Here is a 26,868-nt window from a genome sequence, read left to right as displayed (position 1 = left end):
ACCATAAAGAAAATGAATAGGCACATACAAATTTACATGAAATTCTAGAATAGGCAAAACTTGGTAATAGAATTCAGATGATCTTTTTCTTCCTCCTGAAAAAAGTGGGCTTTCTAGGTGATGGAAATATTCTTTATCTTGTTTTACATGGGTGTTGGTAATTGTCAAAAGTCAGTGAACACAATACTTAAGATGTAGCATTTTTATTACCTAAAAATTCTGCCTCAATAAAAAGGTAAAATAACCAACTTTTTTTTTTTTAAAGATTTTATTTATTTATTTGACAGAGAGAGAGATCACAAGTAGGCAAAGAGGCTAGCGGGGTGGGGGCGGGGGGGAAGCAGGCTCCCTGCTGAGCAGAGAGCCCAATGTGGGGCTCAATCCCAGGACCCTGGGATCATGACCTGAGCTAAAGGCAGAGGCTTAAGCCACTGAGCCACCCAGGCACCCCAATAACCAACTTTCATTAATCTGAAAGTACTGAACTTTTGAAGTTGAAAGATGGTATCTTTAATATTAGTGTTTATGTGTTATTCCACCTAAGTCGATCATTTAAATTTTCACAACTAATGCTTCTTTAAAACATTAGGAAATCAAAAAAAATATGGTACTGGCACAAGAACAGACACACAAATAAATAGAAAAGCACAGAGAGCCCAGAAATAAACCCATGCCTTTTATGATCAATTAATCTACAACGAAGGAGGCAAGAAAACAAAATGGGAAAAAGTCTCTTCAACAAATGGTGCTGGGAAAACTGGACAGCTACATGCAAAAGAATGAAACCGGACCACTTTCTTTTACCATACACAAAAATAAACTCAGAATGGAGGAAAGACCTAAATATGAGACCTGAAACCATAAAACTCCTAGAAGAAAACATAGGTAGTAATCTCTTTGACATAAGCCACAGAAACATTTCTCTAGATAGGTCTCCTTTGGCAGGGAAAGTAAAGCAAAATTAAACTCTTCGGACTACACTATAAAAAAGGCTTTTTACATAGAAAAAAAAATCAACAAAACAAAAAGATAACTTACTGAATGGGAGAAGATACTTGCAAATGATCTATGGATTAAGGGGTTAATATAAAAAATATATACAGAACTTACACAATTCAACAGCATCCCCCCTCCCCCCCGCAAAAACCCAATTAAAAATGGGCAGAGGAGGAGCACCTGGGTGGCTCCGTTGGTTAAGCATCTGCCTTTGGCTCTGTTCATGATCCTGGGGTTTTTGGATCAAGCCCCATCTCAGGCTCCCTCCTCAGCAGGCAGTCTGCTGCTTCTCTCTTTCTTCCTCTGCCCTCCCCCTCCCCTAGCTTGTGTTCACTCCCTCTCTTTCACTTGTTCTCTCAAATAAATAAATAAAATCTTAAAAGAACAGGCAGAGGGCACAAACATACATTTTTCCAAAGAAGACAAACAGATAGCCAAAAGACACATGAGAAAATGCTCAATATCCGTAATCATCAGGGAAATGCAAATAGAAACAACAATGAGGTATCACCCTATACCTGTCAGAATGGCTAGGTTTAAAATACAAGAAATAACAAGTGTTGGCAAGGATGTGGAGAAAAAGGAACCCTCATGCACTGCTGGTGGGAATGTAAGCTGTAGCAGCCACTGTGGAAGATAGTATGAAGGTTTAAATATTAAAAATAGAATAACCATATGCTCCAATAATTCCATTACTGGGTTTTTACCCAAAGAATATGAAAATACTAATTCAAAGGGATGTATGAACCCCTATGTTTACTGCAGCATTATTTATAATAGCCAAGAACTGGAAGCAACACAAGTGTACAACCATAGGTGAAGAGATTATTCAGCCATAACAAAACAAAACAAAACAAGAAATCTTGCCATTTGCAACAACATATGTGGAGTCAAGAAAGTATAAAACTAAATCAAATAAGTCAGAGAAAGACAAATACCATATGACTTCACTTATATGTGGACTTTAAAAAACAAAACAAATGAACAAAGAAAAAAAACAACTAAAAAACCAGACTCTTAAATATAGAGAACGTTTAAACTGATGGTTACCAGAGGGGAGGTGGGTGGGACAGTGGGGGAAATACTAGGTGAAGAGGATTAGGATTATACTTATTGTGATAAGTAATGAGTAATGCACAGAACTGTTGACTCACTATGTTATATGTCTGAAACTAATATAACACTGTATATTAATTATACTTGAAAAAAAGAAAAATTGAGAAGTACAATTTCAGTGCTCTTTGGCAGTTGCTTAATTCTTTTTATATTCTAGCTTATAACTGACTTCACAAATGTTTAATTCTCAAGGAATGGCAATACTTCATTTTAAGTTTATACGTTTCATGAATAGCACCCACCACATTTCACTTTGAATTTATATTTTGTTGCATGTTTTACCTTTTCTACTACTTCTTTTACCTACTACTTCTTACTATCCGTAAGCTCCTTAAAAATGGAACCATCTCACTCATCTTCGTACAATCTATAAGACCCATGATGATACAGGCAGCAGTGCTTAAGAAAAGGTTTTAGAATGAATACAAAGGAAAAAGCCTAAGCTTATTAAAGGCCTCTATTAAAAACAAAAGATATATTTACATTTCCTTAACAATGACTACATAATTATATATAGTACTTTTGGCGATGCTCTTAGAACCTAAAACCAATCAACACTTGAAATAAAAAATGTGTCTTTAGAATACATGAATCAGCTATGCAAAATTTTCCCTCTCACATTTTGCTAAAGATGTAATGCAAAGTTTTAAAGTTTGTTAAGAGAAGTATGCAACATCATTTGCCAACATATAAACTAAATTCTAAGTCTAGGGGTGCCTGGTGGCTCAGTTGGTTAAGCAGCTGACTTCAACTCAGGTCATAACCTTAGGATTCTGGGATGGAGCCCCATGTCACGCTCCCTGCTCAGTGGGGAGTCTGCTTCTCCCTTTGCCCCTCCCCCTACTGGTGCTTGCTCTCTCTCTCTCAAATAAATAAATAAAATCTGAAAAAAGAAAACCTAAATTATAAGTATAAAAATAATTATCATAAGTTAATATTTAACTGATTTAAAATTCAACCAAAGGCAACTTACTCTATGTCCAATACCATGGATGGATTGGATTGTTCCTTATCTTGTTCATCATTATAGAACAAAATTTTTTTGCTGCTCACCACAACATACTGAAATGAGAAAAAAATGGGAAGATATATACGAGCAACATTAACTTGGTTTAAAATAATAAGCACAATACTTGACATTTATGTCTAAAATGCACTGTATTAATCTGAGAACAATGCTAATAATAGATCAGTTAATACAAGTTCTATGCTTTAAAAGTAAAATATATAACAGAATATCAATTAGAAAAAATGAGGCATATAATACCTGCTTCTTCCAGCCATATCGTTTGATATTTCCTCGATTTGGTATTGAAAGCCAACCTTCAATTCTTGACTCTAGGAGAAAAAGAACATATCGTCTTCAGTCTTAAGTTGTAACAAGAGGAAAAGCTATTACATGTTGTCTGACAGCATGCAGCAACAGGCATTTGAACACAGCTAAATGAATAAGTGCTATAATTTGCTCTTCCATGCTTCAATCACACAAATCAACTTTAATGGCCATACAAATATTGCAGAAAAAAATCCCAAGCCACTTTTCCCATAAAATTAACATTTAGTACTCAATTATAAAAGTATGAAGTAAAACAATACCCTTAAGAGCCAGGCAAGACTGGAATGGATTGCAGCTTAAATGGGGTATGATACAGAAGACTTTAAATATCATTTAACACTCATAAAAATACTTAGCAAAAAAAAAAAAATGCAGCAAGTGGAACAAATCAGAGCAATGATTTACACAAGAAAGAGCAAGCAAAAGTACAAGAGAAGTATCCTATTACTCACAGAAGATAAGAATAGAAGATAAATAAATAAGGAATGCAGGCAGAATCAACTAGATATAAAGAATAAGAGACAAGCATTTTATTTGTTTTCTCAGCACAATATTCTGATAAACTTTTTGGTAAAACACCTATAAAATTTCAATAAAACTGTCCAAATCTGGTTGGGGGGTACTTAATTCTAGAGTTAAGTCCAAATGCAATTCTTACCAAACTAAAGAGATATAAACGAAGTCTTTTAAGTATGTTATACCAGAATTTGATCAACAGCAAAAGAACATAGAATTGAGTTGGTTAGCTGCTAATATTTTAACCAGTTTGTGCATACTAGAAATTCCTTGACAAATTCAATCAAGTCATTTAAAAATAAACATTATTACTATTTAAATACAATTAATGCTTATTAGAAATATCTGGAGGAAAAGAAGATTCTGTTAGAAATGATTATTTTATATTAGGTTAGAAATAAGAGCATTTAATTGTTTTCTATATCTCTCTTTAATATTTAAGACACAAAAAATAGAAAAGTAGCCAATTTTCAAGTATAATGCTCAAATCATGACCCTAATGGGAATATATAATGTCTTTCTCCACATAACTTAAACCACTGTAAAACATCTAAGTCTTAGAGTAATTAAAACAATAGGTAACATTTACTGAACATTTATGGTTTGACATGTGCTTTCCAAGTAACATCCCACATTTCATATACCTATTATCCCATGAATATATGATATTATATTCCTATGAATACAGGATAGGATAGCTTCTACTATCATTCTCCATTTACAAATGAAGACACTAAGGTTTAGAAAGTAAACAGACTTGCTCAAGAGTACACTGTATCAGTAACTGTCAAAACAGTAGGTTTACCCTAATTTCTGAGCTTGTGTTCCTAGAACATAATGCTACTCTGTCCTTTAACTAAAAAGCTTTGCAGTTAATTGAATCAGAAGTAATATTCTTCTTGTTCTAACTTCTTCCATGCACCTAATGTCCTTTGGTTTTGTTACTCCCCTTAATCTAAACTGTAGTTGTAAAGGTGGAGAAGATAATGAGAAACCTGAGCTCAAAATGATCCTCCCCTTCTCCCAACATTTTTCTTAGTTGCTGTTAATTTAGTTCAGCAATAATTATTTCGTCTTCTTAGGTAGTTCCTTGATAAGTTTTGTAAGATCAGGGACCATATCATAACACTATTTTTATATACCTCAAGATATCTGACACACAAGAGTAGGTAGGTACTTGACAAGTATTTGTTGATTATTTTGCAATTCTGTTTTGTTTTTTTTTCTGAATTAGCCACTCTTGTAAATAATTGTTATAATTTAAAAACCAAAGGGCAGTTTCATATTAAATAATATGCAGAAGGTTGCTAATCACTCACAAATATTCTATCTTACAAAAGCAACAAGTTATCACTAGGAAAATCTCCCTCCAGTGTGTCTCAAACTGCAGCTCTTACTCCTCTTAAGTCTATTTAATGCAAGTAATTCCTCACAAAAAAGATGTGAAAGTCACTGAAATCTTGACATTTATATAAAATTGTGTATGCCAAAATATCCTATCCCCCATTATTTCTCTATGAGAATAAATGCCAAAATTATTTATGCCCTATGGCTGTAGGTTCTTAAGAAACAGAGCTAAGGAACCAACCCAAAATATTTTAATTGTATTCAGAAGTGATATAAAAAAGGAAATCAATCAATGCTCAAGATTTCAGATGCATTATCTCCAAACCATTGATTAGATTTGGGCACATCAGAAGCTGTTATATACTCAAATACTTGGAAACACACTAAGAAATCCACTATTTACAGGTTTAAATTACATAGACTTGAGATAAAGTTAGATAGAATGATGCAGATAATCCATAAGAGATAATGAATATTAATAGAGTGTTGATATCAAGTGTTTTTTCTAGTGCTTCATCTACTTTTACATTCTTTTCAGATTATTAGCTCAGCGGTTCTAAAGAAGGAAAGAGAAGAAGGGAGGAGAGGCAGTTATCATGTTAGCCTTTTTGTCATCGAGGCAATGGGAAAATCTTAACCCAAGTGTAACCTTTATATTTACACTGCGCTAAGATACAACCTGCTACAGAACCAAAAGGAGGGTGAAGACATAAAAGAATTAGGCAAATAAAAGTGATTTTAAGAACTTCACAGGATTGGATGACAGATCATTTTTTTCTAAGTTTTTTTAGAATTGGGAAACTTAAGAGAAATCATCTAGTTAAGGACAAGATGCCCACTAAGGTTATAGAGGCTTAGCCCTAGATATACATGATAATTAAATGAGAATCTTTATATTGAATGATGAAATCTATTACTAAGTCATATTATCAGTTCATCCACTCAACATTTTTTTTTAAAAGATTTTATTTATTTATTTGACAGAGAGAGAGAGAGCGAGCGAGCAAGCACAAACAAGGGAGCAGCACGCCGAGCCAGAGGGAGAAGCAAGCTCCCTGCTGAGCAGAGAGCACGACAAGGGGCTAGATCCCAGGACTCTGGGATCATGACCTGAGGCAAAGTTGCCCCGATCCACCCAACTTCTTGAGGGGGAAAAAAAACCAAAACAACAACAAAAAACATCTCAGGGTATTTGGGTGGCTTAGCTGGTTAAACGTCTAACTCTTGGTTTCAGCTCGGGTCATGACCTCAGGGCCCTGGCACTGAGCCCCACCTCAATCTCCTTCTCTCTCTCTGACCTTCCCCCCTCCTCTCCAACTGCATGCACATGCATGTGTGTTCTTTCTTTCTCTCTCTAAAATAAATAATCTTAAAAAAAAATCTTGCTGGGCTAAAAAAATGATCCATATTTCAAAAGGCCTTTATTTTAACTGTTAAGTAAATGTATTCCATACAAAGTTCTCCCTTTTCAGCCTGTAGTTCAATTAACTAATTTTCTAAACTAAGTAAAATTAATCATTAGTCATTATCTTCAAAAATTTTAGATACTTGAATCATATGTAACTCTCGTATATTAAGAGCGACTATCAGAATTCTTTAACAGTTCTTTCTAGATATGATGGCAAAACCTTAACTTTATTTGCCAATGCCCATTTTTAAGTTCTAGTAAATTGATTTTTTTTTAATGATACCTTTTTTTTTTTTTTTAAAGATTTTATTTATTTGACAGAGAGAGACAGCAAGAGAGGGACCACAAACAGAGGGAATGGGAGAAGGAGAAGCAGTTTCCCGCTGAGCAGGGAACCCGATTCAGGGCTCGATCCCAGAACCCTAGGATCATGACCTGAGCCGAAGGCAGACGTGTAATGACTGAGCCACCCAGGCACCCCAAGTTCTAGTAAATGGATTTAGAACAGATTTTTAATTTACTAAGCAAAACATCTGATGCAAAAAGGGGTTAAAAAAAAAAACACTGATAAAGATTATCCATTACTGTCTACATACAGTGTGAAAGTTAGCACTATAGAGATCTTTGTAAAGTTTCAAGACTAAGAGTACACTAATAAGAGACAGGGATACCTGACTGTCTCATTTCATGGCAATGAAGAATGCCCACTAGTATAATTTTTTCCTTTACTTGGTTTGAATTTTGAAAACCTTACAACAAAATCTCTGAAAATACACAGCTATTCTAAGTGATGTAACTCAGAATGGAGCCAGTAGCAACATTTTACAGTTTCTTTGCTGACTGATTCCTAAACGGATTTATTAGGTCAGGATTCAGAAATCTAAATGGAGCCCTAATTTAAGGCTGCCCATCAAACCATCTGATCATCCTGAATTTAACTTTCTTGAATAAGCCAGAATGGAAGACAAAACTCATCACTTGCCTCCTCTTTAGATGTCTCCCAAACTCATCATTCAATTCAAATTTTTCTAAGTAATATTCATTAATAAAGTCTCTGCAATGTTTAACCTAATACAAAGAAATCCTAGGCAAACATAATAAGACATTATAATCAAAGTTAAACGGAAATGGGTGGAATAAAGACAAAAAACCTGGTCAGGATATTTAACTTCCATTAAATCGAGTAAGAATTCCTTTACTAAATAACTCAAGACATAGCTCGGGGTTAATGAAGAGGGACTCTAAGCTACAATTTCATTTCAACAATTTCAAGAATGTAGCCAAACACCCCTAAAAGTCATACTCTGATGATTAAATCTAACTTTTGAAAGATTTTCAAACAACAGCTGAAGCAAGAGGTTCTTGTTAAATCCAAAGTGATCCTCTGATAAAGGACATGCACCTACAAGATTTTCAAGACGCAGGAGGTTTCAGAGAACCAATAATGGGAAAACAGAAGGAAATCCTTGACCATTTTAATAAGAAATTTCCCTCTATGTGCTCAGATATCTCATTTGGGGCTAGCAAAGACACAAAAGGAAGAGGGCAGGGATAACATGGTATACAAGTAAGAGTTAAATCTAACACATTATTCAGGAAATACATAAATTAAAATCGATTTTCATGTTTATGACCATGTGAACAAAACTTCTAAAACCCTGAACAAAGGATATGTAGATGTCAAATGTATGTGTGTGTATATTTATACCCTATTTATTCTAACTAAATTGAACTTATGTGTATTGCTTACCTCTGTTAAAAAAATATAAATGTACTGGGGTGCCTGGGTGGCTCAGTGGGTTAAAGCCTCTGCCTTCAGCTCAGGTCATGATCCCAGGGTCCCGAGATTGAGCCCCGCAATGGGCTCTCCGCTCAGCAGGGAGCCTGCTTCCCACCCCCTCTCTGCCTGCTGCTCTGCCTACTTGTGATCTTTCTGTCAAATAAATAAATAAATAAAATCTTAAAATATATATATATATATGTAAAAATGTACTATAACTTACACTACAATAAACCCAAGAATGGGTGTTTATTTTTTAATTTACTCTCTACTGGGAAAAAAAAAGACAAAGGAAAAAAGTCTGAAATCCTACATACTCACTTTTGTCTTTAATTTACTACCCCCTCACTGCATCTCTCAATCCTTTTTAATCTATTTCTCTAAATTTGAAACAAAGTCTAACCAAAGTTTATCACTACTACATTAGAAAGGTCTCTCTATATAGGCTGCTGTGGTTCTGATTATTAAGCCCAGTTCTTAGTTTTTGTACAACAATACAAAAAAACAAAAACATAAACATTAAAGAGCTGTTACTCATGAAAACATAATTTTCTTTAAATAGTGAAAGGTAAAAGCAGCAGCTTCAACTTTCACCATGGAGTTAGGCGTTCATAGGTTCATAAGGTTCTTCAAAATTTTTATTCAGATACAGCCTCTCAGATTTACTTTAATAGCCTAAGATTTCTTTCAACTGCTCTTGTTCTATAAAATGCAGACATAATCAGACTTTGGCTATCAGAAACAGAAATATCTTAAGGTCCATGGAAAAAAATGACAAAGGGTAGAAAGTTAAATGAAAGAAACATACATTAATTTCCATGTCTTTAATCAAACCTGAATGAACAGAAATATTCTTACCTGGAAGGTTTCCATCAGTTTCATCAGCACTAGGAAAACTAGCAACACTTGTAGAATCCGAAAGGTCCAGAAGTTTAGCACGCAATTGCTCAATATCACTCTCTTTGCTAGCCAATTGCATCTGAAGCTCATTCTTATGTGCACATTCTTCTACCAATTGCTATTTTGAAAAATACAAAAAATCATTATCAAATTTCCAACATTAAGAAATTAAGAATTAATGGAACTATAAATGATAAAGAATCTAAAGTTGCTCTTCCTAAAAAATTATTGTAAGCTTCATGAATGCTCATTACACAGATTATGATATAATTGTAAAAATGTAAGCTCTCTTCCTCAGTAATACATTGCTTGGGTAACCTCCTTTTCTCCTTGCTTTAAACAAATTTTTTGTTTTAATTTTTAAATACAAAGCAGCTGGGACCTGGGTAGCTCAGCTGGTTAAGCACCCAACTCTTGATTTTGGCTCAGGTCATAATCTAAGGCTTGTGAGATCGAGCCTCGTATCAGGCTCTGTGCTGGGCGGGGAGCCTGCTTAAGATTCTCTCTTGCCATCTTTGTCTGCTGGGCCCCCCTCCCTCTCTCAAAATAAATAAATAAATACAAAGCATCAAAAACCAAACACGAAACACCTGTTAAAAACAACAGGAAATGCTTTTATGGCTCCGAATAAAATAGTTTACAAGGTACAGAAACCTTCTCAGGATGGTAAAAATATAAATGATATTCAGTGCTTGCATCTAAATCAGTCTAGGTCTAGAGACCATGTTCTTAATTTTGCGCTATTAACAAGCCAGGAAATATAAAAAAATTAAGTTTGACATTTTGATTTCCAAAAAGTGAGTCCTGATTAGAGAAAAAAAAAATCTATATTACTTCAAATCCTCTATCTCAACTATACTTAGTATTTTCCTAGTCCTATCTCTATTTCAGTCTAACATCAAAGAGGCAAACCCTTGGTAGTTTCTCTCGAAGCAGCATCTCTAAGCAAATGTTAATGGGTACAATTACTCAAATTATCATGGTTAATAGACAACAGAGTATTTTTCTAGTTTTTCAAGATCACGGTTCGTATCAGAGTCATAAAAATCAATCTGTGGACTCTACAAACCTGAATATGCATTTTTATACTAAAAAATCTAGATAAGATCAACAGATAACAGGTATAAAGAGCAATGACAAATTAAGAAAATAATCCTGCAAACACATACACACACACACACAAACCTTACCGCCTGCATGTCATTCAGTTCCTTCTGATGTTTCACTACCATCTGGTTGAATTTCTCTCTTTCTTGGTTGAGTTCCAGTTGTAGCTTTCGATTTTCCTTCTCTTTCTTTCTCAAATCCTGTGTATTAGCTTTCTTTCTATCAATTTTAAAATCTTTCCGATTCATTATTTCTGCCAATTTGTTAACAGCCTATTAAAATATTAAAATATTATTAATAAAGGTCTATATCATCTAATTAGATATATACTATAATCTAATTAAATCTAATTTAAATCTCCACTAAAATATATTTTTCTTTCCTTCAAAATCAGAAAACAGGACTCTGTGTAAGGGTAAGAACCTAATGAAGGTTGGGACATGATAACTGGTAGCATGAGTAACTATTACCGTTTTATCTCCTTCAAATGTAAGAACCAAAAAGGCTTGCAAAAATCCATTTATCATTCAACAATTATCCAGCACTTGTTATAATGTAGGCACTATGACTGGTACTAGATATAAAAATAGAATATACAAGGGCGCCTGGGTGGCACAGTTGGTTGGGCCTCTGACTCTTGGTTTCAGCTCAGGTTGTGATCTCAGTGTAGTGGGATAGAGCCCAGGATCAGGTTTTGCATTCAGTGCGGAGTCTGCTAGGGATTCTCTCTCCCACTGTCCCTTGTGCTCATGATCTCTCTCTCTCAAATAAATAAATATATCTTAAAAAAAAATAGAATATACAGTTATGCCCCAAAGTTATGCCCATCAACCCTAATTTGGTGGAGGAGTCAGACAAGCAAGCATTATAGTAGAGAGTGGTGAGTAAAAAGAAAAGAGGCAAAAGGATGCTATGGGAGCAGTACCTAACTGAAACTTGGGAGGTCAGGGATGGCTTCCCGGTGTACCTGCTATGTGTCCACATATGCTTCTTAAAAAGACAAACACGAGTTGAATAAGCAAAATGAAACAATATTAGAGAGGGGAGACAAGGACAGCCAAGAATGGCATTACAATCAGATGAAACAATACACAGGCAATAGGGCCCAAGATAATAATTTTTTTCTTCTGGACAAGGAGAAAAGTAAGCGGACAGGGAACCACACTAGGCCATACTGAGGTCCTTTTGCATGTAAGAGGGAATATAAATGTTAGCTGAGGCTAATCCCTTCTGCCAGAGGAAAGAAGATATTCAAAATGAGACAGAAGTCTTAAAAACATTAAGCTACATAAACTAAAACATAAGTCATGGTATTTTCAGCAATGATGTTAAAAAAAAATATTTTTTCCATTAAAATAGAAAAAAGGGGATGCCTGGGTAGCTCAGTCAGTTAAGCTGCTGCCTTCAGCTCAGGTCATGATCCCAGGGTCCTGGGATCAAGTCTCACATCAGGCTCCTTGCTTGACAGGCAGCCTGCTTCTCTCTCCGCCTCTGCCTGCCACTCTGCCTGCTTGTGCATGCGCTCACTCTCCCTCTCTCTCTGACAAATAAATAAATGAATAAAATCTTAAGAAAACATGCCTTAAAAAAAAAAATAGAAAAAAACCTGAGCCACTATCATTTCCATGTAGATTTGGTCCTATCTAGGATGAGAAGCCCATAAATTTTTTAATGCAATAAAAACTTACTTCACTGAGCTCATAATGAGTATTTGTTTTGTTTTTTTTTACAATAGTAAATCTAACATATTACAAGAAAAATCAAACACAAAAACGTATTATGAAGAAAGTGAAAAGCCCTTGTAGTATCATCCATCAAAGAGCACCTCTGCTTAAGTCTCTTCTTTCAATCTGCTGGGTGTGTATCTAAATTTTCCCTATGTATATAAGCTGATTACAAATCTATTTAAATTTAAAAACAGAATCATGCTGTACATTCTGTGCTGCGACTTGCTTTTTAAATTTGATTTTATATCATGTATCATAGGAAATATTTCCCTATGTCATTATGTATCTATTTAATTTACTTTTTTAAAAAAAAATGTACTTGACAGAGCAAAAGAGAAGCAGGGGGAGCTGCAGAGGGAGAGGGAGAAGCAGACTCTACACTGAGCAGGGAGCCTGACATGGTACTTGATCCCAGGAGTCTGGGATCATGACCCAAGACGAAGGCAGATGCTTAAGCGAATAAGCCACCCAGATGCCCCTATTTCATTTATTTTTAATGGCTTCTTTGCATTGCATGGATGTATTATGATTTGTCAATACTATGCTGATGGGTGGTTGGGTTAATTTTACTTTTCACCATTAAAAATGTTGTTGCATAATTACATCCTTATGTACTACTTTTGAGCATTTATGGAGTTTTTAATATAGGCGAAATTCCTAAATGTGCAGTTACTAGGTCAAAGAATATGCACATTAAAATGTGTTAATCTGTGTTAATCATTCTCATAGTTTACTCCCTCAAAAACTATACAAAAAAACTTTCCCCAAGTTCTTGCCAAATATGAGGATTGTATCTAATTTAAATGTGCCCATTTGTCAAAAACATAACCCATTATTACTTTAATTTCTATTTCTTGGCTTACTGTTATGGTTGAGCTTCTTAAAATTCTTTACTGTTTCCTTTTCTCTCAAATGCACTCCTTTTTTCCACATTAAATTGCTTTTTTAAATTTGTAGATACTCTTTATATTTATCTGTATTTACTATAAATATTCTACTTAGTTTTTTTCTTTCAACTTATGTTGTTTTGGACTCCAGAGACTTGAATTTTTGTGTAATAAACGTCAAATGTCAATCTTTTTTCTTCATGGTTTCTGTACATAAAGGTACACAGAACTTCCACTGAAGGATTTTCAACAGATATTAAGTACATTTTTGAAAGATTAATCTGGTTGCAACATAAAAAACTGCTGAGATGGAGAGCAGGTAAGTGGTAAAGAGGCTATTACAAATGTTTAATAAAAAAGTAAAAAAATACTGGGATGCCTGGGTGGCTCAGTCTGTTAAGCATCTGCCTTTGGCTCAGGTCATGATACCAGGGTCCTAGGATTGAGTCCTGCATCAGGGTCCTTGCTCAGCAGGGAGTCTGTTTCTCTCTCTCCCTGATGCTCCCCCTGCTTGTACATGCTCTCTCTCTCTCTCTCTGGTGAATAAATAAATAAAATCTTAAAAAAGAAGGGGGTAAAAAAATTTATTTTATCATAAAATCAACTGAGGTACACAATATGTTATGAAGAATTTAAACTACTAGATAACTTAATAAAATGATAAGATATCAAGTTAAATCTGATCTAGCTGCTTCACTAAATACACAACAAAATGATACAGCCACCTCTATAGTTTATTTATTCCTAGTTCTTCTCTTTTGGCTTTAGTCAAGTGTTTTCACTAAGTTTTCCTACCATCAATTATGGGTCTTCTGTACAATATAAAATATGTTCTTACTAGTCAAATGATCAGGCAAGCTACTTTCTTTTTCCTTTATTTAAATCCTAGTTAGTTAACACATAGTGTAATATTAGTTTCTGGAGTAGAAATTGATGATTCATCACTTACATTAACTAACCCAGTGCTCATCACAAGTGTCCTCCTTAATGCCTGTCACCCATTTAGCCTACCCCCCAACCTCCTTTCCAGCAACCCTAAGATTGTTCTCTATAGTTAAGAGTCTCTCTTATGGTTTGTGTCCCTCTTTTTTTTTCCTTTCCCCCATATTCATTTGTTTTCTTAAATTACACTCATCAGTGAAATCATATGGTATTTTGTCTTTCTCTGACTTATTTCACTTACCATAATACAGGACAGTTCTCTCCCTGTGATGGCACATGGTAAGATTTCATTCTTTTTTTTAAGGCTGACTACTATTCCATCTATCTATCATCTATCTATCTCACATTTTCTTTCTTAACTCAATCGAAATCCAATTTTCTGAAAGTCTTCTATATTTAATGAAGAAAGAATATTACATTATTTGTTCCAGTGAAAAGTTTGAACATTATAACCTAAGTTTTAAGAAAAAGTACACAAAAAACAAATATTAATTTCTGAATATATGATATTCAAATACAAACATTTGGAAAAGGCTAAGAGAGCATGTATACCTGCGTTTTAAGGGTTCTTTCTGTATTGATAATCTTTTCAAAGGCAGCCTTAATATTACTGATCTCCTCCTCCTTCTTCAATTTATATTCTGTTAATAAATTATATAAAGTGTTATTATATGACATTAAATTGTGTTCCAAATTAACAATGTTCTTTACTCAAATTAGTATACACTACATAACTTTTAGTAACTTCGTAAAGATAATTCTTTTTTGTTCAGCTTTACTGAGCTATAACTGACAAATCTGTAAGATACTTAAGCTGCACAACATGATTTGATACAAGTATACATCATGAAAGGATTCTACCATCAAGTTACTGAACACATCCATCACTTCACATACTTAGCATTTTTGGGGCTGAGAACATTTAAGTTCTACTAAGATAATTCTTAGGGCTACAAAAGTTATTTAACATATGAAAACAAATTTCAAAAACCTAACACACAATATAAATAGCTCAAGATTTACCACTGAATTTGATTAAACATTATGATTAAAAAAGAAAAACAGAAACAAAAAACCTTACGTACCTTCCTCTGCCCTCCTCATTTTATCGGTTATCTCTTCATTTTCTTTTCTTAATAATTCAATATCTTTGGTTAACATGCTGGTTGTTTCTTCAAGCTTAACAAAATACACAAAGGTTTAAGTTACATTCACTTTGCTAGTCTTGTATTTAAAACAATGACCTTAAAAAAAAAACAACTTTGCATTCTCCATAGATGTGGAGTCAGATACTGCTTTGTTATAAAAATGCCTGGGATCTGGTTTAACATATGTGGATATACTTAAATTCAAATATACTTCATTTAACCTCCATAAGAATCTTGTGGAATGGCATTATTTTCCTCTTTCTTTTTTTTTTTTTTTTAAAATAAACATAGACTCTACACCCAACATGGGACTCAAACTCACAACTCCAAGATCAAGAGTCACATGATATACTGACTGAGGCAGCCAGGCACCCTGGTATTATTTCTATTTTATAGACGAAGAATCTGAGGTTTAAGGTAGTAACGTAAATGGCCAAGACCACGTAACTTCTCAGAGGCAAAGCTAAGCTTCGAACCCAGGACTACTGATACCAGAGCACTTCATGGTAACTTCAAAAGAAAAATCTAACTCCCCTTTCAATCTCCATGATCTATATAGAAAATAGTATAAATTTCAGGAATAGTAATTGTAGCACTGGTTTTCTGGGATTAATTTGTAGATATCCATAAAGAATTTCTCACCCCAAAACAGTTTCTCTGAGTTTTGTAAAATTCTGGCCACAAAGTCAGTTGCAATGTATTAAGATAAAACAACAAATAAATTTAACCCAAGCATTTCTTCACATAAAATATATTAAGATCTATAGCTAGAAAGAGAAAAAACATATTACACTGAATAAGAATTTCAGTCATTAACAAACCATTAACAATGGTTTTGGATTATATAAACTATTTTATATGTAAGTACAGATTGACCACTCTGTATAAGTCAAAGTAAATACATATGCACACATATTCACCCTAACACTTTAAGATGTGACCTATTTTGATTTAGATGAATTTCAGTCATAAAACTTACCTGACAATCACACTTACCCGACTAACAGTATGATCTTTATCTGTAATCTCCTGTCTATTTCTGGAAGCAGCTTTCTTGCTTTCTTGGGTTAATTCAAAATACTGTTCTTCTAGAAGCCCTCGAGCCAACTGCTCAGACTCAGCTTTTGTTTCTGCTAGATCCAGCTGAGTAGCAAGAGTTTCCCTGCAATAGATTTATAAGAGAAATGGATATAAAGAAATTCAGTTATTCTTCCAACTTAATGATATACTTAAAGAAGACAACTATATTTAAACAATAAGAATTAAGTATTTTATTGCTTAAAATAAAATTCATTATTGAATCCAATGCAAAAATTCTATAAAAGTAATAAATTTAACTTCTAACATTTTGAAAAACTATAAAAGTAAAGAACTCTTTAATCCTGTACCTGCTGTTGTGCTTAACTAAGAAAAGGTAGTAAAGCAATGGCAAGCAGTCTACTTTTGAAAACGAACCTGTTGTGGATTTAGAATGGAAGGCAGCATAGGAGAGAGGAAAAGTAATAGGCTTGTAAACCAGGAGGCCAGACCTTAACCCTTATCCCTGTTCTTCACTAATTGGGTAAGGACACTGGGCAAATTTCTTACATTTCCTGGAGCTCAATTTAATCAAATCTGTAAAATGAGAGAGTTAAATGATTTTTGAGATCCCTTTCAGTTCTGAAATGTAATGAGATTATGATGACTTATAAATAGATTTGTAAACCACTATAAACTATTCGAGGAATGCTTCTTGGGAATTATACTTTAAAGCTTTTTGGAACTGACATTCAGACCAGGACCAGATCATTTCAGTTTGCTTGCTCTTCCTAAAGAACTTCTGTTCAATAAGCTCTCTGAGTCATAACTGTATCTTCCCTATATACAGTAGATACTCAATAAATGTTTGCTAAGTGAATAAAGGACTTCCATCTATTTTCTACTAAGGGAATAATACAAATGAAATTTTCTTTCCTTTTTTTTTTTTTTTAAAGATTTTATTTATTTATTTGACAGAGATCACAAGTAGGCAGAGAGGCAGGCAGAGAGAAGAAGGAAAGCAGGCTCCCTGCTGAGCAGAGAGCTGGATGTGGGGCTCGATCCCAGGACCCTGGGATCATGACCTGAGCTGAAGGCAGAGGCTTTAACCCACTGAGCCACCCAGGTGCCCCAAATGAAATTTTCTTTCCTCAAGCCTAAGGAGGGAGACATATACTAACTACAAAAAAAAAAAAAAAAAGAATATTTATTCATTTGTCCAGCATTTACCTAAATGTTTACTATGTGTCAAACACCCATTGTCTGAATTAAGACATACAGTAGTAACAAAGTCTCTGCCCTGAGGAAGCATATATTAATGGGATGAAAGAAGCAAATTTAAAAAGATGGACAATATATAGCATGCCACAGAGAACAAAATAAAACAAAAATGTGGAAGAGGCTGTGAATGTGCATTTTATATAGGGTGATCAAAGAGGCCTCTTTGCTAGGAAGACATGTGAGAAGAGATATGAAGGAAGTAAGGGAGTGAGCTATGCAGGTATCTGAAAATACAGGGTTAAGGTGGAAGAAATACCTAGTAACAAATGCCCTAAGTTTGGTCTGAAAGAAGCTAATGCGAGTGAGGTGTGAGATGAAGGAAAGTTGTGAGAAATGTATTGAGAGAAGTGGGGAGAGAGAACAGACCTTATAAGGCTTTCTATGACAGTATAGGGAACTTTGGCTTTTACCTTGAGTATTTGGTTTTAAAAAGATCATTCTGGCTGCAGTTTTAAGATCAGACTGTTGGGGGACAATGGCAGAAGCAAGGATCTCAGCTAGGAGGCTAATGAAAGTACCAAAGTTGGAGACGGTGGCAATATAGATCAGGCTGGGAAATGGTACAAGTGGTGAGAACTGGTAAGATTCTGGATATACTTTTAAATTACAGCTAAAAAGGCTTTTTAATGGACTGCACATAGAGTATAAGAAAATAAAGTCTAGGATAATTTCAAGGTTTTTTTTTTTTTTTTAAAGATTTTTAAAATTTATTTATTTGACAGACAGAGATCACAGGTAGGCAGGCAGAGAGAGAGAGAGAGAGAGGAGGAAGCAGGTTCCCTGCTAAGCAGAGAGCCCGATGTGGGGCTTGATCCCACGACCCTGGGATCATGACCTGAGCCGAAGGCAGAGGCTTAACCCATTGAGCTACCCAGGCGCCCTCAAGTTTTTTTTATTTAAACAACTGGAAATAATGGAATTGCTAATACTGAAATGGGGAAAACAGGGAGGAGCAGGTTGGCAAGGTATGGGAATCAGGAATTTTTTCTGGACATGTTAAAAATGAGATGCTTATTAAACACTCAAGTGGAGTCAAACAGACGGCTGGACATACAAGTCTGGAATTCGGGGGAGAATGTGCTTGTACACTGATGCTATTTAAAGCCATGAGGCTGGATGAGAACAAGGAAAGAGTGATCCCTTGGGCCCTCCAAACTTTAAAGGTCTCAGAGAGGGGAAGGGACAAAGGAGCAAAGGAGGTTAAAAGTAGCCAGTTCAGTAAGGAAAAAATACCATGTGATGTCACAGAAGCCAACTGAAGAAATTTTGTCAAGAGAATGTAATCAACTATGTCAACAGCTACTGTTAAATAAGATAAGGACTGAGAATTGACTATTGTCTTTAACTATTAGAAAGTCATCAGTAACCATGGGAAGGGTTATTTTGGTAGCATCATGAGTGCAAAAGTCTGGAATGAGCTACAGAGAGAAAGGGAGAAGAGGAAGTGAATATAAATGGTAATGTCACCTTTCAAAGAAGTCTGCTACAAAAGGAAGCAGAAAAATAGGATGGCAGCTGGAAGTAAAATGCACTTAGAAGATGGTTATTTTTTACAAAGATATTTACTGTATGTTTACATAACAATGAGAATGACTGTATGAAGGAAAAAAATGAACCCAGGAAAGATGAGGATTCCTGAAGTCATATTCTTATGTAGGCAGAAAATGGGATCGAGGTAGTTAAAAGCACATTTGTTTTTTTACATCAGTCAAGGAAGGCAGGGTTTATAGCTACAGAGGCAGACAGGTTAGTAGCTATGAGGGTGGGACAGAGCAGAACTTCTCTACTTCTAGGAAGCAAGGCCTTTTGTTGAGTGTGAGGATGAGGACAGGTTGCTGAAGATCTGAGGAGAAAGCAGAAGATATGAAATAGCTATCTCAAAGTGCAGAGAAGTTAGTATGTTAGGAAAAGATAGGAAGTACTGCCAATGTTAATTAAGTCTATGATCCTAGGGGTAGTTCTGAGCTATTATAACACAAGGCTTGAGACTGACAAATGTATTCCTACCCGGGCTTACTACCTTGTAGCAAATTCAGGTAAATGTATCTAAGTTGTATATTAAAATGCCAGAAAACCTATTTATCCCAAATTATAGTTCTATCCCTGGCTATGCAACTGTGCAAGAGAAAACAAGAAACAATGAGATGGTTCAGGGTAAAACTGTCTGCAAATAGCCATCCGACTTCCTTCACAACTCCCCATAAATAAGACTTGTCTTTACCAATGCCTAAGGTCAATCTGTCACCTTTATTCTCCTGCCTCCTTAATGAAATCAGTTTATTAACGACTCCTTTTTCTTCTAGGTTATAAGATTATAAGCAGGACCTTTGTTCTTGTTCACTGCTGTATTTTAAATGCCCAGTAAGTCTCCAGCCCATAGAAAGGGCTCAGAAATTTTGTTTCAGTCAAGGAATAGATGTGCAACTTTCCCTACTCTGATATCTTTCCCATATCTCATTTAAATATGCTCAAATCTCTGCTATCTTTAAAAAGAAATGGCTCTTTTTCAACTTTTCCTCTAGCTATTGTTCTATCTCCTTGCCTCAACAACCACATTTCTTGAATTTTTTAATTTAACAAATAATTACTGACCATCTATTATGTTCTAGGTACAATTCCAGGTGCTACATATATAACAGTGAAACAGAGTTAAGGACAAAACGTTTAAAAATCCTTCCTTTGCTGAGCTTAAGTTCTAGCAGAGAGAAAAATAGTAAGTAAAATAAGTCACCAAATGCTATAATATACTGGGAAGGGAAAAGTGCTACAGAGAAAAACAAAACATGTAAGGAAGTACACTAAACTGGGCAGCAAGGTGGGGTGGGGGAAGTTTGCACAATTTTAGGAAGGATATTCAGGGAAGGCCCCTCTGAGATGACATTTAGACCTAGGCCTGAAGAGGGTGAAGGAGCATGCCATGTGGATACTCAGAGGAAAAATGTTCCAGGAAGAGGGGAGAGGGGAGAGCAAGTCCATAAGCCCTGAGGCAAAAGAGTAACTGATTAGTTTGTTGAACGGTAGGAGGTAAATATGGTTACTGTCTACACTTGGTCTCCACTTCTGCCCTTACCGTTCATGTCTCAGTCCACTCTAATAACCATTCTTATTACCATTTAGGAACTGTTCTTAACAAAATAACTAATAACCTTAAATATAATGGACAACTTATTTTTTACCTGACCTTTTTGAGTATTTGGCACTTTAAATCACTTTGTCTTCTTTGAAGTATTCTATTCTCCTAGACTTTGTGATCTTATTCTGTTTTTCCCCTTGTATTACTGGTTACTTCTTACATTCCCTTCCTCTGCCCTTTCTTTAGAAGTATAGGTGCTAGTAGTCTATCGTCAGCCTTTACGTCTTCTCATCCTACACTAGGGATTATAACTTGTTACCTGAGAGGGTAAAATGAGTCCACGATAAGTGTTCCTCCAGACATACAATTAAAATAAATTTGGGCCAACATTTTACATAAAATTCAGATTTCTGGCTCCTCTTGAAAAATCAGATCTTGTAATACTGGATCAGTGTTACCAGGTGGCAGCAAGTGGTTAAAACTGAGATGAATTCCTCAGTTTGTTATAATACAACTTACACATTGAACATACCCAACTAGCTTCAAATTAGGTACATGGATGGTACTGTAAGTTCATGAGTTTATAAACTTTGATGTACATAATCACCTTAACAAATCTCATCTATCTCTGTTTCAATATATGACAATGACTGTCAAATCAGCTTAAGTCCTTATCTTTTCTCTGAGCTCTGAAGCAATTTCAGAACCATTTCTCTTGGGACAACCCACAGGCACTGCCTATAATAGATCTGAAATGGAAAAAATCTTGTCTCCCCTCATTTCACAAATTTGGCATTCCTTAACTCAGGCACCAGTGCTACCATCACCCCAACTTCCCTGGTCAGAAACTTGAGAACCCACCTGAAATTTTCCCCAACTTTTGTCCCCACACTCCCAAATCTACACGTCCTATTGCCTCTACTTCCTATTTTCCCCATGTACTTGCCTCTCCTTTTACTGTCAACTTCCACTATAATTTTACATTTAGATGTTCCAATGGCTACATAATTCAACTTCCTGTATCCACCAGTTCTGCCTCTAATCCATTCTCCACTCCAAAGAATGAAGCTTTCTAAGATACCACCTTGTCAGTTCCTAGCACTTTGTTATAGACACTTACCTTAATAACATTTGTCTCCTGACTAGATTCTGAAGTACTTGAGGGTAAGAACCATAACTTACTAGTAATCATATCACTGGCATGAAGCACAGTACTTAGCACACTAGTGGCGATCAGTATATTTCTTTTAAATAGATCAAACAAGGGCAAACATATCAACCCTATAGAACAATATGGTATGTGGAGGATTGGGTGCTCTCTTCACAGTGAATGCACACAACATGGGATTGCATATTACACTGCAGACACCATACAAATGATAGGCAACAGACTATAACAGGGGTCTATCACTGTCACAGAGACTAACCAGAAAACGTACCTTTGCTCCTACCTTAGATACCACTAAATATATTAAAGATCTAAGCACTGAGTGCCTATGGTTGCTAACAACACAAAGAAGCAATCAGACGGTACAATTATGTATGAGGCAGTCTTCACCCCTGTATAAATCAGACTTGAACAGGACTAAGACTCCCAGTTAGGGATGTCCAATTAAGCTTTCTATGAGGATAGAAATGTTCTGTATACCTGTGCTGTCAAATACGGTTGACACTAGCTAAAAGGGACTGTTGGGCACCTGAAATGTGGCTAGTACACCTGAAAAACTAAATTTTAAACTTAATTTAAATAAATTTAAAAATAAGTTTAAATTTAAATGGCTACATAAAACACATAAAATTACATATTGTACATATGTACATAATACATAAAATTAAATAATAAGTTCAAATTTAAATGGCTACATAAAACCAGGGGCTATCATATTGGATAGCACAGTCCTAGATTTAGCCATAGATTTGCAGGAAACACAGAACAAAAATGTTCAACTGTGGAAATGGAATCAATAAAATCATTGCAACTGAGGAAAACTACACAGGAAAAAATGGCCCATTTCCATTAACAAATAAGTGTTATGACAGTGATTATTTAGTGGTGGGGGAAGAAGAGGGAATATAGTGGGCTTTTAAAGTGGATAGCAAGATTTTGCCTCTTTCATGGGTGGTAATTATAATAACATTTGTCATATAATTCATAGATCTGTGCATGTTACAATATTTAATATATTTTTGGTTTCAGCAATAAAATGGTTAAATTTTTAAAATTTCTACGTGAAAAGAGAATATAAAAATGTCAGGAAACTAGTTTTAATATCTGTTCCACCTAGCTATAAGAAGCTGTTATACTTAAATAGCTTTAGGTTTCTTCTAAGGCCCTAAGCAGATATGCAATGGAACTTAACCTGCCTAATAACTAAAAGGGAGACCCTAAATACCTTTACCTAGCATAAAAGAAGGATTTACAAGTACAGCATGAACTATTTAAATACAAATAATATTTAAAGATTGAGAGACCCCTGAAAACAATTTAATGTTAAGAGTTTACCAAATCTCTCTACAATTACCATAGCGTTAATGTAGGACTTCTTCACCATAAAGAGAAAAATCAGTCTAAATTTAGTTTGATTTGTTCTCAATTAGCCTAATGAGATTTGCTATATCGTTCCCATCAGAATAATGGCACATCTACTCTCTATTTTTAAACTTAAAGAATGCTATGATGTAATAGTGATTCTTGTTCTAAAGAAAAATGGATAGACATACTTTTCGCTTTGTAGCTCTTGTATTTTCTTTAAACTTTCTCTGTTTTTTTCTTCAATTTCTTCTTTAAGTTCCTTTACCTGGGTTTTATAAAGTGTCTGCAAAATAAGTGATTGGGAGAAATAAATGTTTATGAGGAGTTTAAAAAGTTTGGTAGTTTCTTATAAAGTTAAACAATATACAATCCAACAATTCTATTCCCAAGTATTTACCCAAGACAAATGCAAGCATGTATCCACACAAAATCTTGTACATGCATTTTCACTGCAGCTTTATCACAAATTGTAAACAATCAGGTTCATCAACAGATGAGTTTTTAAAATTGTGGAGTATCCATACTGAACAATAAAAAAGAATGATCTACTGATACAAATGACATAATAGACCTAAAAAATATTTTGCTGAGTAAAAAAAACAACCAGGTGCTAAAGACTATATACTGCATGATTCCATGTACGTGGAATTCTGGAACAGGTAAAAATAATCAATTGTGACAGAAAGCAAAATCAGTGGTTACCTGAAAATAGAGGTAAGTGGGGAAGAGGGACTGCAAAGGGCCATTGGGAATTTGTGGTGAAAGAAAGGTTTTATATGTTCATTGTGGTGATAGTCACACAGAATACACATTTGTCAAAACATACACTTTAAATTGCTACGAGTAACTGTATAGAAATTATTATCTCAAGGACATTAAATATTATATTCATTTGGGAAAACATTATAAAGAAACTTAGCAAGCACTATTCATTTAAAAATTGTATCAATTCTTAAAGTGAATAATGTTAGAAAAACCACTTCTCTTTTCGGGTAGGTGGGATTGAGTGGGTCGTTGAGAGGCGTGAACAAAATACCACAAACAAGATTCATCAAACATTCTGCTGACAAGTAATACATACTTATTATAGAACACTGGTTCTTATAAAATTCATTCAGCTTTTGCCAACTCCATCAACAAATATTTAACAGATATGAGGGAGCATTAGACCCATGTTGTGTTAAGGTGCTGTGATAACAAAGTAAACTTCCAGTTCTGCAGTCTCTTTTTGTAAACTATCCTTTTTCATATATTAAGGAAAAAAAATAGTAAGGACCAGCAAATAGCTGTGGAGAATTACTTTTAAACTGTAAACTTACTTATCCCTCAAGAAATAGCACTTCTCTAGGGGAAAAATACAAATTTTTCAATGGGAATGTAAATAAAAGAGATACTAGATTATTCTGTGAAAGTATATGGACAAGAAAGTGTGCATGGTATTACAGACCACTGCAGAAGTGGTCTTTGAACAAGTAAGATTAATCTCTACCCAGGGAAAAATTTTTCAATACAGAATTTTTTAAAAATTTAAAAACATATTTCAGTGATAGTCTAACAAGTCAAGAAACAGGCAAAAAACAGAAAGTCACCATGTTTTTAGGAGATGAGCAGAGTACACCATGAAGCTCTGAACATATGAAAAGTTCTGTAGAGCTCTACTAGTGTTCAGTTTCTTTATTAAGGAAATAATTATTTCCAATATTGTTCACTTGGTTTCTAGGACAACTCAAACTCTCTCACTTAACTGCACTAAGACTTGTAGGAAAAGCGGCTGCCAGGGTTAATAGTAATGGAGAAGCTAGGTAAATGTTAAGTTGAAATGGTGGAGTATAAACTTGGCAACCAAAAGAAACAAAAAATGCAGAGGCTTTAATAAAATCTCAAAGCACTGGCTATAAATGTTAAAGTAGTAGTGAAAATAAGCTGCCCTGCAGCCAATAAGAGTTAGAATGACTTCTACAGAGGAAAAAGCAAAACAGATACATGAAGTGCATACAGGGAGCTAAAAGAAGACCAAAGCTTTTGAGCATTAACTCTACCAATAACTGTATGCAGTTATACCTACAAATGTAACATGGATACATGAACCATGCATGAAAATACTGACACTCCAACCACCCTTAAATGGTCATTTCTTTACAACTTACACAGACCATGAACTCAGATTAAAAAATGAAATGTAGAGATGGGGAGATTAAAAGGGGGAGAAAACCAGTTCATGGTCATTTGAAAAAATGTCACAATTCACATTAACAATCTTAATACCTTGTTTCAAGAGAAGTGTTAAAAATGATTCTTACCGAGAAATATTGCTCAGCTTCAAGCTGATCTTGTAGCTCCCGCATCTGTCCTTCATTTCCTCTATACTGTCTTGAGTAAAAAAGAAAACAGCAAATGAATGCTATTTACATTGGGCTTTATATTATTCTCTATTTATTAAAGTTGCTAAAAATAAGAATGTTTACTAAAATGACCTCTGCTTTTTAAAAATCGTATTTCATTACACAGTATTACTTTTATGATTGTATTTGGTCAGATCATGCTGTCTGGTTCCATTTTGTTCCTTACAAAGTGATACCATGCAAAGTAGAGGAAACTGTTTTCTACTGAAGGTGACTTTTAGGAGAATGTTAATTGTGGATTAATCCCAGTTGCAACAATAAAAATGATACTTTTTTGGTAAATTTTAATAGAGAAAAGCATTCTTAGAAAACATTTTATTTTTATTTTAGAAGATCTTATTTATTTATTTGTCAGAAAGAGAGACAGAGCACAAGCAGGGGGAGCTGCAGGCAGAGGGAGAAGCAGGCTCCCTGTTGAGCAAGGAGCCCAACTTGGGACTCAATCCCAGAACCCTGGGATCATGACTGGAGCTGAAGGCAGAAGTTTAATTGACTGAGTCACCCAGGTGTCCTTTAGGGATACATTTTAAGTGTCTCATGTAGTAAAGTAAGCAAATAAAAAGAGGGGACATGAAAATATTTAATAAATATTAGTAATATTATATATGCTATACGTTACATATACATATAATACTACACATGATATCCAAAAAAGCACAGGGATTGGGCTGGAAATGAAAAACCAGGTAAGGAATAAGAAAGGAGGCAAGAACAATAACTGATAAAGGAGAAGGAACACAGACACATCTACATATATATAATACACACGTAAACACAATTTACTCAGAAACAAATAAGACAGCTATCTGTTACCTGACAATGCAACCCACAGACATACACTGCCAAGGATAAACAATTCTGTCTGCATCTGCTAGGTTTTCGTATTAGACAGTAATAGCTTTGTATCTACCAAGGCATATGGTTGATAAAAGGACATAATAAATGTTCACTGAATGGTAAGTGAAAGTTATTTTGGGAGAACTATAAAACACACTACATGAAAATGATGGCTCTAAAAGGCAGAAAAGAATTTCGCCAAAATAAATGCAACAAAACAAAATCCAACAATTTTATTCAAGAATTACTATGTTGTAAATGAAGGTGGCAAAGGAAGATATTATAACAGAAACCCAGAGGAAATAAAAACACATGACTTGGCATGAGATACACACATCTTTGACATTAAATTTCTGAAGGATGTCTTTATACAAATTCTGCAAGCAATAATGACACCTTGCTCTGTCTCCACTTCAAGTAAGCGAACACATCACATCGCACAGTGGAAGAAAAAAGGTACTTTGCATTTGGAGATGAACCAAAGGAACAAAAAAAGATACAGGGTCATCATGTCT

At 34.8% G+C, this 26,868-nt stretch overlaps 1 protein-coding gene across 3 annotated transcripts in view; it reads right to left on the bottom strand.

The window, feature by feature from the left end:
- The window catches only part of ROCK1 (Rho associated coiled-coil containing protein kinase 1), a 148,260-nt gene that overhangs the window by 5,351 nt on the left and 116,041 nt on the right, over positions 1-26,868 (bottom strand). For all 3 annotated transcript variants that reach the window (XM_080821096.1, XM_080821097.1, XM_080821098.1), the window contains exons 21-29: positions 25,415-25,484; positions 23,303-23,397; positions 16,207-16,372; positions 15,148-15,241; positions 14,615-14,703; positions 10,590-10,778; positions 9,358-9,517; positions 3,380-3,450; positions 3,086-3,174 (exon numbers count right to left, since the gene is read on the bottom strand). In XM_080821096.1, the coding sequence (XP_080677222.1) occupies positions 3,086-3,174; positions 3,380-3,450; positions 9,358-9,517; positions 10,590-10,778; positions 14,615-14,703; positions 15,148-15,241; positions 16,207-16,372; positions 23,303-23,397; positions 25,415-25,484 (1,023 nt within the window). The remainder of the gene's footprint in view (positions 1-3,085; positions 3,175-3,379; positions 3,451-9,357; positions 9,518-10,589; positions 10,779-14,614; positions 14,704-15,147; positions 15,242-16,206; positions 16,373-23,302; positions 23,398-25,414; positions 25,485-26,868) is intronic.

This window comes from Martes martes, assembly GCF_963455335.1.
Source record: "Martes martes genome assembly, chromosome: 13".
In the NCBI taxonomy this organism is placed as follows: domain Eukaryota; kingdom Metazoa; phylum Chordata; class Mammalia; order Carnivora; family Mustelidae; genus Martes; species Martes martes.
This window is presented reverse-complemented; position numbering and strand designations above follow the sequence as displayed.